Source organism: Haemorhous mexicanus, chromosome 21 (assembly GCF_027477595.1).
Source record: "Haemorhous mexicanus isolate bHaeMex1 chromosome 21, bHaeMex1.pri, whole genome shotgun sequence".
Lineage (NCBI taxonomy): Eukaryota > Metazoa > Chordata > Aves > Passeriformes > Fringillidae > Haemorhous > Haemorhous mexicanus.
In genome coordinates, this window is record NC_082361.1 from 9944968 (window position 1) to 9959327 (window position 14360).

At 51.5% G+C, this 14360-nt stretch overlaps 1 protein-coding gene across 1 annotated transcript; it reads right to left on the reverse strand.

Moving 5' to 3' along the window:
- Positions 1-768: 768 nt before the first annotated feature.
- ZMYND19 (zinc finger MYND-type containing 19) lies at positions 769-11589 on the reverse strand. Its single transcript, XM_059865123.1, has 6 exons — positions 11456-11589; positions 11155-11214; positions 9704-9810; positions 4816-4956; positions 3708-3888; positions 769-2307 (listed from the first exon to the last, which is right to left on the reverse strand). Exons 1-6 carry the CDS (start codon positions 11504-11506, stop codon positions 2164-2166), a joined length of 684 nt encoding a protein of 227 aa, XP_059721106.1. The 5' UTR covers positions 11507-11589; the 3' UTR covers positions 769-2163.
- Between the last annotated feature and the right edge of the window lie 2771 nt (positions 11590-14360).

Here is a 14360-nt window from a genome sequence, read left to right on the forward strand (position 1 = left end):
GTTATCTCCCTGAACCTCTGCACGATGTCTGGGCAGTTTCTTTCCACTTGGGTTGGTCCCACAGCCCTTTAGCCCAGTGGGCATCTCCCCTCCTGCTGTACCCCACCCTCCCACATTCCCTGGGATCAGGAATTCCCGAAGTACCTCCATCCTGGCTTTGTCCCACCCCTTCCCTGAGTCCCACCCACCCCTGATTCCCTCAGAGGAATTTCCCCATTGCCCCACCAGGCCTTGGGCTGCAGCCTGTCCTTGTGCTCACAGCAGCAGCATTGAAACATCTGCACCAACTTTTCCCTGCTTGGTGCTGCACTTTGTTTTGATAAACACGATTCTTGGTAATAAAATGGAAAACTGGCAGGACAAATAGCAGCCTTTTTAACAGGCAAAGGAAAAAAGTCAATACTTCTGCTCTGGTCAATGGATGACTTCAAATAATGAACAAAATATTCCTTATGTCCCATTTTATATTAATCAGAAACTGCATTTCACTTCAAGGAAAGAATTAATGTTTCCTTTAAAAAAAAGATTACCCATTACAGGAAAATTTGTCTGGGTCCTGCTTGGTTTTGTCATACTAAAGGGCATTTTGGGCTGCCTGAACAGAAAAGTTACAGCACAACTGTGGTTTGAGAGTGGCAACTCAACCAAGTGCCTTCAAGTGAACTTCCAGCAGGAAGTTTCCAAAGTTTTTTGCTATTTCCCAAGATGCTTAAAGCCAAAGGATGAAAACCCACCCAAATGTTAATAATTCAGAACTTCCAGTGCAGGTATTAGAAACAGAATATAATATTGGAAGTCCACAGCAGATCAATTTTCTAACAAATTGAATACAAGCAAGACCAACATTGCAACATGAAGTGGCAAAGTGAATCCTGATTGAAAAATGAAAATTCTAAACGGCTTTTACAAAAAAAATTTCACTAAGCACTCCAAGAAAGGCTCTGCATTAAGCACTCAGCAGCTCACATTCTTCTACTGTGAAGCAAGACTAACACCTGGCACTAAATTATCCATTTAGCTCTTCAGGAAACTCAACTGATGTTCCTTACACTTCTAAGGCAAAAATGGAATAGAAAAGTTATTCATGAAAAGAAAAACAGGCATGTGCTCTGCAAGGGAAATCCTCCTCCCATACTACTTTTACTCATTACTACATTAAAAAAAAATCAAAAAGTGATTCTTGGATTGATGACAACTCTTAAAAAAGTGAATAAATAATTCATATTACCCAATATTAGATATTTAAACATCTCTGCACATGACTGGAGTGTTTTCTATGCTACGGGGAAGCCACGAGGGCAACCACATGAACACACAGCTGCTACCTGAGCTCCACTACCACTGCCTTCTGTGCAAGGGCTTTGGAACAGAAAGCTGATCCAGCTCCCTGGGAATCCTGGCTGCTCCAAGGTCCATCTCCAGCAGCCCCTGGGAGGCAACCCCAGCTGCAGTGCCTGGACTCAGATCCCAGAGGATCCCAACGCCCCACGCCAGCTCCTGGGGCACTGCTCCTGCCTGCAGGGACTGCCAGCAGCCAGGCTGACTGAGCTCTGAAGGCAGCTGGAAGGGAAGGGGAAAAAGCCAGAGAGCAGACATGGATTCATTCCAACCTTTACTTGGTTTGCTCTTTTTTTGTTTGTATTTTTTTTAAATAGAGCTTCCATGCAGAGTTCTCCAGAGTAAGTGCTGATGCCAGAGCTGCCCCGCCGGCCTTGGCACTGCCACAGACACTTCTGCCACATGGGAGGAAAAGCTTTTGCTACATGACTTTTTTTCTTTTTCTTTTTTTTTTTTTTTTTTTAACTTTTAGGCCAACAACATGTTCTCATCTGAACATTACAGTTAATGAGTGCTATCAAGAATTCCTAACAAAAACTGTACATGAGTTTACAAACGTATTAACATATAAATAATGAGAAGCTTCCTGCCTGGAGCTCCACAGTAGTCTTTTTGCTTGAGAATATAATACTGGAAAGGCAGACCCGATCCCTTTCCACAGCACCAGTCAGAGCTGGCTTAGTCCAGTCAGCCATTCTGCTCAAGCATCACAGGGTTTTTCTTCAGTGCCTCTGGCTTTGATAAGCAGTCTGTCATACTGTGCAAAAGCAAGAGTCCAATGCCTTTGGGAAGGAATCCTGCTGCTGAGAGGCCTCTGCCACCCGGTCACCGCTCTGGGCCGAGCTCCTGCTGGAAGGTTCTTTTCTTCTCCCGACAGTGCTTCTTGTGGGCAGGCCAGTCCTTCTGCTGGCACTGCGAGCCGCAGTACCGCGCCACCTGGCAGCGCCCACAGATGTTGAACTCGCGCAGCTGGGAACAAAAGGGGCTGTTAGAGGGGCTGCTCAGTGCCAGGAGAACCTCAGCATCCCCCCCAGGGGACAGCCCAGCAGCTTTCCCAAGAGGAACCAACAGCATTGCCAAGGAGCTTCACCATCAGGCGGCTGGCCACGGCCACCGAGTTCAGGTGCACCAGCTGAAAGCCAGGAGCAATCCCTCCCCCGTGCCTCTCTCCATGCCTGTCACAAACAGGTGACAGGACAAGGCTGAACAGCCTGAAGCTGGAGGAGGGCAGGGTGAGAGGGATATTGGGAAGAAATCCTTCCTGAGAGGCCCTGGCACAGGGTGCCCAGAGCAGCTGTGGCTGCCCCTGGATCCCTGGAATTGTCCAAGGCCAGGCTGGACAGGGTTTGGAGCAGCCTGGAACAGTGAAAGGTGTCCCTGCCCATGGAATGAGATGAATTGTTAAGTCCAAACCCAAACCAGTCTGGGATTCTATGAAACACAAACACCCCACTATAAGTTTCAGAGAACCAGAAGGGTTTGAAGCAATTTCTGTGGCTGTACGTTTGCTCCTGTAAAATGGGCTTAATTTACAGACAAAATATTGGAGCATTACACATTTGTTGTTACAATGCTCCTGTTTTATCAACGTAAGTTCTGTTTTCAACTACAAACACCTGAAATTCAGACATTATCAGGAGGGCTGCACAAGCTCAGCCACTGCCAAAGTTACTGTTATGCAGGGAGCTTTTGGGCACAGACCCAAATAAAAGGCAGAGCTGCCTCTGTTTCAAATACAGGGATTTTAAGATCATTTTTGCAAATGTTCCCTTCCCCACAGCAGAAAATGGAACACAATGAGTTTAGCCTACTCAGCATCTGCTGTCACAAGAGAAGCCCTTGTTTATAGATAAGGCATCTGTGTGACAGAGGCACAGCCCATTCTCTCACTCCTGATGTTGCTTTATCTTCCTCCAGCAGAACTTTTCCTCCCAGCTCTCCCCTGAGTGAAGGCCACTGCAATTCACCTTCACCTCGGGAAATGGTAACCAGGTTATTTTTTGATTCCATGACCATCCAAACCCTCCTACAATGCTTCCTGCTGCCTTACACAGCTGCTCACTCATCCCAGCTCTGCTCCCTGCAGGAAAGCTCCCACCTGGCTTTTTGTGCACTCTGCAGAAATCACCCTCCTCCCAGCAGCCCCCTAACATCCACTGCTCCAGCTCAAACCCACATTCCCTCCTGTAAGAAAACTGAAAGCTATCACAGGGTCTGGAGGTTCAGGCCAAAGAAAACCTGAGTGGAAGAAAAATCATTGCTTTTAGCCACTGAATGTGTAAAGCTTTACATTTTAAATAACAAATAAATCCCTAGACACACCACTAGCCCAAGGCATTCCATGCTCACTCCCAGCTCTCTGAACCCACCTGTTTTTCAATCATTGTACAGGGAGGGTAGTGACATTCATAGTAAGTGCAGGAGTTCTCTTCCTCCTCCACAACATCCCCATTAGCATTGTAATATCTGGTTACATTCAGGACAGGAAACTGCTCTTCTATGGGGTCTGTAGGAAGTTGTTGGATTGCCAGCCAGTACAGACTTTGTTCCCTGGAAAAAAAACAAACAAGTACAAGTTTGGTACACCAATTCATAGTAATCACACAGAGACAATGATTCCAAATTTATTAATAAATAAGGTTAACATTGTATTTAGCCTCAGACTGCACATACTGCTCACATATTGGGTATTTTTATGGTTATTTTAGCCTAAGTGCAAACCCCAAAAGTTTAAAGGCATCAATCAAAAAACATTTATATCGAGCAAAGTTAATTCTGTGCAAAATTATTCACACCAAGTCAAAATTAATTTCTGGCATTAAGTCTGTTTCTTGTTCTTGAACCCCCAAAATCATGTAGAGCATTTGTAATTCACTACAGCTTCTCAAAATCAGTTTAAACAGCTCTAAACACCCCAATGTTAAAGCTGCTGCTGCAGGTGTTCCAGGAGGAGAGTGTGATGTGAAGTCTGTGGGTCTCCCACTGTGTGTCTGGATATTCACTGATTATCCAAATCCATCCTGGCACAGAGTGTGATGTGCTGAGTGGCATCACTGAAACCCAGCCCGTGGGAAGCTCCCCCAAGCTGCTGCTGAGAGGTGCTGGAAGCTGAGCCCAGAACTCCCCCTGAGTGAGTCTAACGCCAACTCACAACTTCCATCAGGAGCATTCTGCAGTTCCCAGTTCCCATTGGAATTTCAGTGCCTGAGGGACAGAAGGCAGTGAGAGGTGCAGATTTCCCTGAGCCTCTGCCCAGCTGGGAGGGCACAGAGGTTTCCTGTTCCACCTGGCACAACCCTGAGGGTGAGATGGGTGGGATGGGACACGAGCACAGACTGAGCCCCAGGTGAGGAAGCCAGGACAGTGACGTGTAAAGCACCCAAAGCTTTATCAAAAAGGCTCTGCCAAGGCAAAAATCACTGAAGGGAGCAGACAACATTTGAAGAGATGTTCATTCCCCTGCAGGTGCTGCCATACCTTTGTTTGCTGGAGATGTCCTCAGCCTTGGGCTTCCAGCCCCAGGGCACGAGGCGCAGATTGTCCAGGCGGTTGTCCACGGTCACCGAGTTCAGGTGCACCACCTGAAAGCCAGGAGCAATCCCTCCCCTGTGCCTCTCCCTGCAGGACACAAAACCAACCTGAGGGTCAGTGCTGAACAGGAACAGCTAAAAAACAAAGGATCACAGCAATTCCAGAGGCAATGTGAACTGGGAGCTGCAAACAGACTCCAGGGGCTACTTCAGATGGGGAACTCCCAGGAGAAAGTGACTTTTTCCAGCAGGTGGTTTCAATTATAAATTAGTTGAATCAAAAGACAGAGTACGGAGTAATTTTAAGCATATTGCTTAGTTCCAGAGAAGGTGCCAATACTGGCTTATTATTTCCATAGGAAATTCTATCAGACACATTTGTGCAAGTCTGGCACTGGTGTGGTGTCACAGGGCTTGTTATTTATGAAGAAACATCTCTGAACAGCAACAGGACAGAGGTTTCACCAAGTATGCAAATCTTTTTAGACTAATTGTGTGTCACACACTGAAGGTCTGAAATGACTCCACAATTGACCAAGAGACACCCGAAACTTGCCTGAAACCCAAAGCAGGACTAAACCAGGATGGCTGCAGGGAGAAATCTTCCCTACTGCCTTCTAAGAGTTTCCATTTGCCTTTCCCCCTTCTTTTCACCTCTCCTCTCTCTGTTTCATCAAGAATCAAGTTCACTGTCAAACACCCTCATGCCTGGACAAGTTTTGGTATCACTTCTTGCAGGAATCCCCATCCCAGCTGAAATGCAAGGCTTGGACACAAGGCTGTGTCCCTGTAACTGTTCTGCCAAGAGGAACCTCCCAGCCCAGGAGAACAAGGACCAAGCAGAGCTGACAGCACTCACTGAGGGTAACCCAGCACCTCCTCATGGAGACCTCCCAGCAGCTTCACCCAAGCCCAGCCTGGACACTGAGTCCTGCTCAACCTCCACTGAACATTTCAGCTCAAACAGTTATTTTAATTTTGAAGAGATATTTGCCTGAGTTTAAAAATTCCCACTTTTTTTAACCTTTATAAAGCTCAGCATTACACAGTAGAACAGGAAACTCATTTTAATGTGCCTTACAATGAGAAATGTAGGATTTTGTATTCTTGGTCAAAATCCATCCAGATATGTCTAAGTTATATACCTTGGGGCTAAGAAAAACTCTTGCACTTCACATATGCCCCAAAACTTTTGAGCAGAATCCCCCTGGAGAGGCTACAAGCAGCACCTGCACACAGAATGTGCTCCAGCTCCCACCAGGTAATTCCTGTGAGAATTCCCTGCATGAGAACAGAGCCTGGAGCCCCCTGCCAGGGAGTCTGCTGGGCCTCCATGGAACAGGGAAAAGTTCTTCCCTTTGAAGGTAAAACCAATAAAATCCTTCTTTTGGGGAAAAATAAGCCAAACTACACACATCAAAGCAAACAAACTATGGCAAAGAGACTGCTGAAGTGCCCTAAAAGAGGAATCCCAGAATCCCAGCTTGATGTGGGTTGGAAGGGACTTTAAAATTCAGGGACACCTTCCACTATCCCAGGGTGCTCCAAGCCCCATCCAGCCTGGCCCTGGACACTTGCAGGGATCCTGGGCCACTTCCCAGGGACCAGTACCTTCCCAATATCCCATCCATCCCTGCCCTCTGGCACTGGGAAGCCATTACAGTAGCAGCAACTTCTGAGTCGATGAAGGCCAGCAGAGGGTCTGGCAAAGGGAATCAGGAGTTCCAAGGGCTCCAAGAAAGTGGAGAACTGCTGGAGGTGAGCATCAGTCAGATACTGAGACAGGGAAGGAGTTAAGGTTCTTAGAATGAGCCTGGGACAAAGTGCCAGCTGGAGAGATGGGACAGATAGGAGACAGGAATCTGGGAGGAGGAGACAGAAGTTCAGAGCAAGAACAGACTGTGCAGGGGGAAAAGGGAAGGGGATTCCAAGACTAAGTTCAGAAATATTTTTGATTTTATTAGATGAGTTTAGAAACTGCTGGAGTTGGGGAAGGAAAGAGGACTATGAGAGATTGTCCCTGACACTGGGGTGGCACAGCAGAGTGGCACAGAGCTACCCCTGCTCCTCCACAGCCCAGATCTGCACCCAGCACCCCAAAAAGCAAATTCTGACCAAATCCCCTCCCACACTGAGCCAGTCTTTACCTCCTTGTATGAAAACCCGTTTATCTACATCACTGCCAGCTTTCTGTGGCCTCAAGTGACAAAAGCCTAAGTAGAGCTGGAAGTTGGGCCTTGCTGGTGAGCAGCCAGTGTTAAACACCACTGCAATAAGGTGCTAGACCTGGTAATGCCAAATTCAGGGTGGTCCCTTCTCTCCAAGCTTTGAACACAGGAGCACTCCCCTCCCCAGGCCTCTCTGTGACCACCCCAGTTCGTCCAAAGTGAGCAGCAAGGACAGGCTGAGAGAACCTGCCTTGTGAACAGCTCAGGAGTGCAGCCAGAACTGCAGAGCTGGAGGTTCTGCCTCCCCCTGCACTCCTGAGCTCCTGCAAGATGCCAGGCAAAACCCTTCCCCCAGGACTTCTCAGGGATCATCTGGACCCTGTTCTTTTGGTCTTTCAGCAGCTCAGAGCCCAGGACTGGAACACAAGTGCAGACACAGCAATTCCAAGCACCAGGAGCCAGAACTGAGCCTGTTATAGGCACAAAGATGGCAAGAGCTCTAAAAAAAACCCCTTAAAAACCCTCAGAAATCAGGTCCTGGATGTCTTTTTGAACATGCAGTTGGTGCTACTTATGACTAATCCCCTGCTGCTGCTGCTGTTCCCCAGGGAACATCTCTACACCAGCAGAACACAGAGCTGGGATTGCTCCACAGGGAACTGAAGAGGGGATAAGACTCCTGCAGAGACACCCAAACCCTGCTTTGGGGGAGACAAGACTCCACGTGGAAGTCACAGCAAGCAGCAGAGAGGCTGAAGAACCATCAGGAAGTTCTTGCTGTAAGAATTTTTGCAGCTCGTGGGGAATTTCCAGCTCTTGGATGCCTTTTGATCCCACAGTTGCCTCTGCACAGGGCAGCAGGAAAGCTGAAGGCTCCTGTCACTGCTGCAGATCCAGCAGATCCAGGATTTTTATCTCAAGGGCCTCATGATGAGCCCCAAAGATACCTGCTGAACTAGAAAAGAAAAAAAAAAAAATCTGTTTTACTTGCATCTACCACATGCTACTCACTGTATCTTAAACCAGAGGCACACAATTGGCTTGGTTTTGGGGGTTCATGTGCAGAGAATAACTGAATTACACACCTACACCTGCAGTAATCCATTTCTTGGGTTTTCATTCATCCAAGCAGCCAGGCTGGCACTGGGAAATGCAACCACTGCCTGGCTCTGCCCAGCTCTCCTGACTCTTACAGGCTCCAAACCTCCAGCACTGCCCCTCCTCACCAAGGGAAGGACCAGACCCTGCTCCCCAGTCCTGCTTTGTGCTCAGAGCAGCCCCAAAATTGCTCTGTTGAAGAGGGGCAGAAACTTCACAGCCCCTGCAGAGACTCAGCCTGTGACCTGCAGTGTTTGAGCTGCAACTAAAGATCAGCACCACCAACACCTTCAGGACCAGGATGAATTCACAGGAACAGCAGAGATATTTTATATCTTCTTCTCCAAAAATCTGACTGCAACTTCAGAACTGCAGCTCTGCTTGCCTGGCAGCTGACCCCCCCTCTGTGGCTCTCCAAAATCCCCATTACACACAATCTCTTATTTTTAACCACAGCCCATGCTCGAGTGACACAATTTGAATTTCCTAACTGAATCTGCTCAAATGACTTCCTAATTTGAGTAAAACAAGCCAGGAGAGGCAATGGCTGGGCTGTGTCATAAACAAATAGCTGGGATGTCATCATTTGCACAGCCTTCAACAATTGACCTGACTAATTTTCAGGTGCTGTTTAATGCTACTTACAGATAATAATTATGACTGTCTGAGGTTCACAGTTAGCAGCAGCTGTCAGTGATTTGCTCCACATATTGCAGCCAATTTCATAATTTCAACAAAGCTCTATGTGCAATAAGATTAAATATTAACAGATGCAGGTTAAAATCCATATTTAATAAGCAGACTGAAAATAATAATCTGATATTCTTCTTGTCTCCTTCCTCCTGTGCAAAGCCTGGTTCTAGGGGATAAAAGATAACCTGGAAAGATTAAGGGCATCCTGGGCACTGTGACTTCCAAGGATGTGGAACTGAATAGAAAATATTCTTATTTTTTTCCAAGAAGGCTTTTAAAATAAATAAGATTTCTTCAGCAGATCCTACCTTTTGCACAAACCCACCAACATCCAGAAGGAGCAACAGATGAGCTCAGAGGGTGAGCTGCTCTCACAAATGAGGAAACTGGCCCCTGAAACTTAATGTGAACCCTATGAAGGATTTCAGGGATTTGTAGAGTACGGAAAATAAGATGCAGCAGCTGAAATGAACCATCAGCAGCATCACCTCAGGCACTTTTGCAGAAAGCCATAAAAAACACCTCAAAGTTTGAAGTTATCAGGAGTTCCCTCTCTCCAGTGCTCTGCCAGTTCTCAGCAGACAAAAAACCTCACAAACCTTCAAAGGTTTGTCTTCCCCTATCAAATGGGGCAGGTCCTGCTCATCCCCCAGCTGAAGTTTGGGCAGCATTCTCAGGGTGTCCCTGAACCTCTGCCTCTGCTCTCCCTGCCTGGAATGTTCCACGGGCTGTGCTGTGTGACCCTGCAACCCAAACCCTGTGGGCAGCCTGGGCTGGGTTTGCCACTCTCCCGAGGGGCCTTGGGCAGAGAGATCACCCCTCACAAGCTGGGGCAGCCAAGGGAAGCCCTGGTGTTCTGCTCCCCCCAGTACCCACCAGAGCAGCTCGTGCAGGAGGCGCCCTGAGCCCCGGCCCCGGTTCTTGTCGAAGGCGTAAGCGAAGATTTTAGCACCATTTCCATCAGCATCCACCTCCATGCGAGCCTAGAGGGAAGGGAAAGGCTGTGAGCGCAGCCATGGGGCACACAGCACCCCTCCACTGCCATGGACCCCACATTTCACACTTGTCCCTGCATCTCCCTTGAGCTCAGTGGGGTCTGAGCTGGCTCAAAGCCCCAGGGGGACCCAGCCAGCCTGGCCTGTCCCCTCAGCACTCTGGGGGACACCAGCTGGGGACACCCCCAGCACTCCTGTGCTCCCTGGGCCAGCTGTTGGCACCTCTGGGTGCTGAAAGCCAAAGGGCACCTCCATCCCCCCAGAATGGGTCCCTGGGGCTGTGGTGTGGGGTGGACCCTGTGGAGCCCAGCTGGGAAAGGGCAGGGGGAGCTGGGGCTGCCTGGATAAAGAACAGCAGGAATGCAGCTCTGGGGCTGGGATTCATGGCAGGATCACTCTCTGCCCCTGGGAGCCACCAGGGCTTTGCTCCAGCACTGCCCCTACACCCACCTCACTGGGAGAGCAAGGGCCTTCTGCCATTTTTCCTGCATTTTCACATTTTCCTGCCATTTTTCCTACCATTTCCACATTTTCCTGCACTCCACAAAGCTGTTCAAAGCTCACAAAGCACAGCCAGAGCTTGAAACATTTGGGGCAGTCAGGGTGTGTTACCACACAGACAGACACAGCGGCTGCCAGAGGGGAGGAATGGACAAACAGGGAGAGTTCTGGCAGCAGCACTGCCCAAACTCCCCAAATCCCTAAGAGCAGCCCCAAAGCATCCACTGCACTGCAGAAATTTAGCAGATGATGGTCCCTCCCCCCCCAAAAAAAACCTTATTTGTTGGAAGATTTTGTAATCATTGTCTTTCACTTTCAAAGCCTTGGAAGAACCCATTTACCAGTGGATGTGAAGAGGAAACACTTTTTTCTGGTCACATAATCAGGTACAATAACACAAGCTTTCCTCATCCAAGACTAAGTGCAGAGTAAACATTTTAATGTCCACGGGAGGACAAATTATCAGTTCTCCAAAAGCACACAAATAGTATGAAAATAAAAACGCTACAAAATAAATCAATAAATAAGTGTTTTACAACAACGTTCGTCTGATTAAAAAAGAAAAAAATTAAAATCCAGAACTTTTCCGGCTTGGAATCTCCCACGGTGGGACTCCGGTAAGTTAAAAGTGGAATGTTTTTCCGCCAATCAGGGGAGCTGCAGGCACAGCTCCTCCAGGAGCTGCCGGGCTGGAGCAGGGCACGAGCAGAGGGAAGAGCCCGGGCTCCAGCGGGGCCCCGGGGGGGCGGCGGCGGCGGGGCCGAGGCAGCCCCGGGCGGCAAGGGAGTCACAGAACCGGGGAAACACCGCGAGGGGAGCGCGGGCCCTCACCTCGAAGGAGTAGCTCTCCACCAGCGGGATGTCCTGCTCGTCGATCAGCGTGTACTTGGTCTGCAACACAGCGAGAGCGCCGTCAGCGCGGCCACGGCACGGCTCGGCAAGGCCCGGGACCGCACGGTGCGGCCCCGGCTGCGCACGGCACGGCCCCGGACGGCTCCGGCACGGCCTCAGCGTGGCCCCGGTAATGCACAGCACGGCCGGCCCCCCGGCCGGACCCCTCGCCCCGGCCCCGCCGCCCCCCGCCCACCCGGTGCGGCCGAGCCCGGCTCGGCCCGCCGCGCCCCGCGCTCACCTTGCCGGCCACCCGCCCGAGCCGGACGATGCCCAGCTTGAAGTCGGTCATGGCGGGGCCGGGCCGGGGCCACTGCTCGCCCCGCGCCGCTGCCACGCGCCGCCGTCTCGCGCACTCCCGGGGGGCGGGGCCGCCGCGCCACCGCCCCTCCCGCCGCCCCTCGGCCAATCGTGGCCCGCGCCTCTGCCCACCCGCGCCCGGCCGACCAATGGGAACCCGCGCTGCCCTCGCGTCACTCCCGCGAACGCCGCCGCCGCGGCCAATGTGCGCGCGGCGCGCCGCGGCCCGGGTCACGTGGGACGGGGCCCCGCGCGCGGGCGCGGGCGCGGGCGGCGCGGGCGGCGACGTCACGTTCGCGGGAAGCTTCGTGCCGGCGGCAGCGGGGGCGCGGCCGCGCTTAAAGGGACCGCGCCCCCCCGGGGCCGAACGGGGACACCCCCGGGGGCGCCAGCAAGGGGCCAGGGACGCTCCCAGGCCCGAGGAGCCCCGGCTCGCGTGTCGGTAGTGGCACATGGCGGCGGCGGCCCCGCCGCGTAGCTGCGCCGGCTCTCGGACGCTCCGCTCGGACACCACGCGCTGCCCCGACGGGCCCTGCGGGGGGAGCCGCGTCCCGGCCGGCTCGGGCAGGGATCAGAGGGTCCGGAGCTGGGGACACCCACCAGGATCCCGGGGTGCAGCTCCCGGCCCTGCCCCGGACAGCCCCGCTGCGCTTTGTTGTGCGGCCCCAGCTGTGGGGCCGTGCCCTGCCTGGGGACAGCGGCCAGGCCCGGCGGGGACAGCACAGAGCCACCCCCGAGCTGTTATGGGGTCACCCCAAGAGGGTCCCCACCAGGGCAGTTACTGCCAGAACTTCCAGCCTTTCCAGCACTGGGGGTTACTTCAGGATCTTTCAGGGTATCACAGCAATTTTTTGGTTCAGATTTCAGCCCAGGGTGTCCTCTACATCTTCATTCATTCAAAAAACCCTCAAGATTTTTGGAATCCTTCTCCCAAGGCTGCTCCATCTGCTTATCCTTAGCCTGGATTGATCCCAGACCCAGGTGCAGCTCCAGCACTCAGCCTGGTTAAACCTCATGAGGCCCCCATGAGGTTGTCGAGCTTGCTAGAGCTTGTCCAAGTCCCTCTGGATGCCATCACATCCCTCAGATTTGTCACTTCACCCTCAGCTTGGTGTCACCTGCAAGCCTGCTGAGGTTGCACTTGATCCCTTCATCTATGTCATTAATAAAGATAATAAATTATAAAGATGGGTTTAAATGCAACGTTAATGTAGGCTGTTATCTTTGGAACCCTCTGTCTCCTTTTGAAGAAGCGTGATTTAGAAAAAAATATTTATTGGCAGGGCAAACCATCCTTCCAAGCACTGCTTTGCTCCTAGCAGAGCATGTGCCCTCAGGCAGCAAGGAAAAGGAAAGGTTACAGGTCCCGTCCCAGGAGAACTCGCTGTAATGAAAAGAAAACATTTTTCCAACTGTTTCCAGCACTGCCAAGTGGACAGCCCTGACAGCAGGAGGCTGAACAGCTCCTGACACTCCAGGGTGCACTCCAGAGTGCGTTCCCAACAGCAAGGGCACAAAGAGTTTAACAGAGTTTAAAGCAGAGCTGCTGCTGAAGGGGCTGCAGCCTCTGCCAGGCTGCCCTGCCTCAGGCACCCCAGGTGTTTGTGCAGCTTTGTTGTGAAACCCCTGGAAAGCCTCAGCTGGAAGGGACCCAACCCTCCCCTGGCAGGGCAGCCAGGCTGGCCTGGGGTGAGGATGGGGATCCCCCCCAACCTCTGCAGCCCCCGCAGCCTGTGGCCACTCCACACGAAGGTTTTCTCCCCCTGAACCTTATCAGAATTTGTGCCACACAAACCCTTGGAGAGATGGGGCAGGTTACAGAGCACGAGCAGCCACACCTGACCTATTCGAGAGCATCCAAATTATTCCCAGCTTGAAACATGGTAACAGGATCAATTCCAAAAAAGGAGCCAGAAAAAACCACAGCATATTCGGAGCTGGAAGGGACTCACCAGGATCAGCCCCTGGCCCTGCCCAGACCCCCCACCAACCCCACCCTGGGCATCCCTGGCAGCGCTGTCCAAAGGCTCCTGGAGCTCTGGCAGCCTCGGGGCCGTGCCCATTCCCTGGGGAGCCTGGGCAGTGCCAGCATCCTCTGGGGGAAGAACCTTGCCAGGAGCTCCAGCTGTTCCCCCAGCATGGCAAATCCCTGGAATTTCAGCTGAGTTTTTCTTCCTGGCTGCCTCAGAACAAGGCCCTACAATCAGCTGGGGGAAAACACAGATAAAAGTGCAGAGCCACAAACTCTGCTGGTTTTGACTTTATCAGCTGCATGAGCAGCTGGGGACAGGGTGAGAGGGGCCAGCACAGGCGGGGAGCCCGGGCAGAGGTGCCCAAGGCACAGCCACACCAGGCAGGGACAGGCGACAGACACATCCCTGACCTCCTGGGATTCTCATGGCTGGGAATACCCAGGTCAGGCTTTGCTCAGTTTCACTTTAGGAGTGAGGAGGGTCCAGCTCCCCTAAACACTGACAGACACACTGGCATGTCCTAGACAACTGGGGTCTGCCAGGCCTTGTGGATTTGTTAAAAATGGGCTTTTTTGATCATGCCCTTCTCTCTGTCACTACAGCCCCACTTCAGGCTCTGTGGCTCTCAAGTCACCAGGGCAATGACCCAAATATCATAAGGGAGCAAATGGATCTCATTTTGAACAAGCAAGGCTAACCCTTCTGCTCTCATTCACTCAATTTTTCAACAGCCACACTTCCATCCCTGCCCCAATCCACCCACAACAGGCATGGACACATACCACCAAAGGTGCTGTATTTCCAGAATACAGGGGGAGATTCCCCAAAGGAAAATTCACAGCATGAGACCGGGACAAATCAAACCAGCAAATG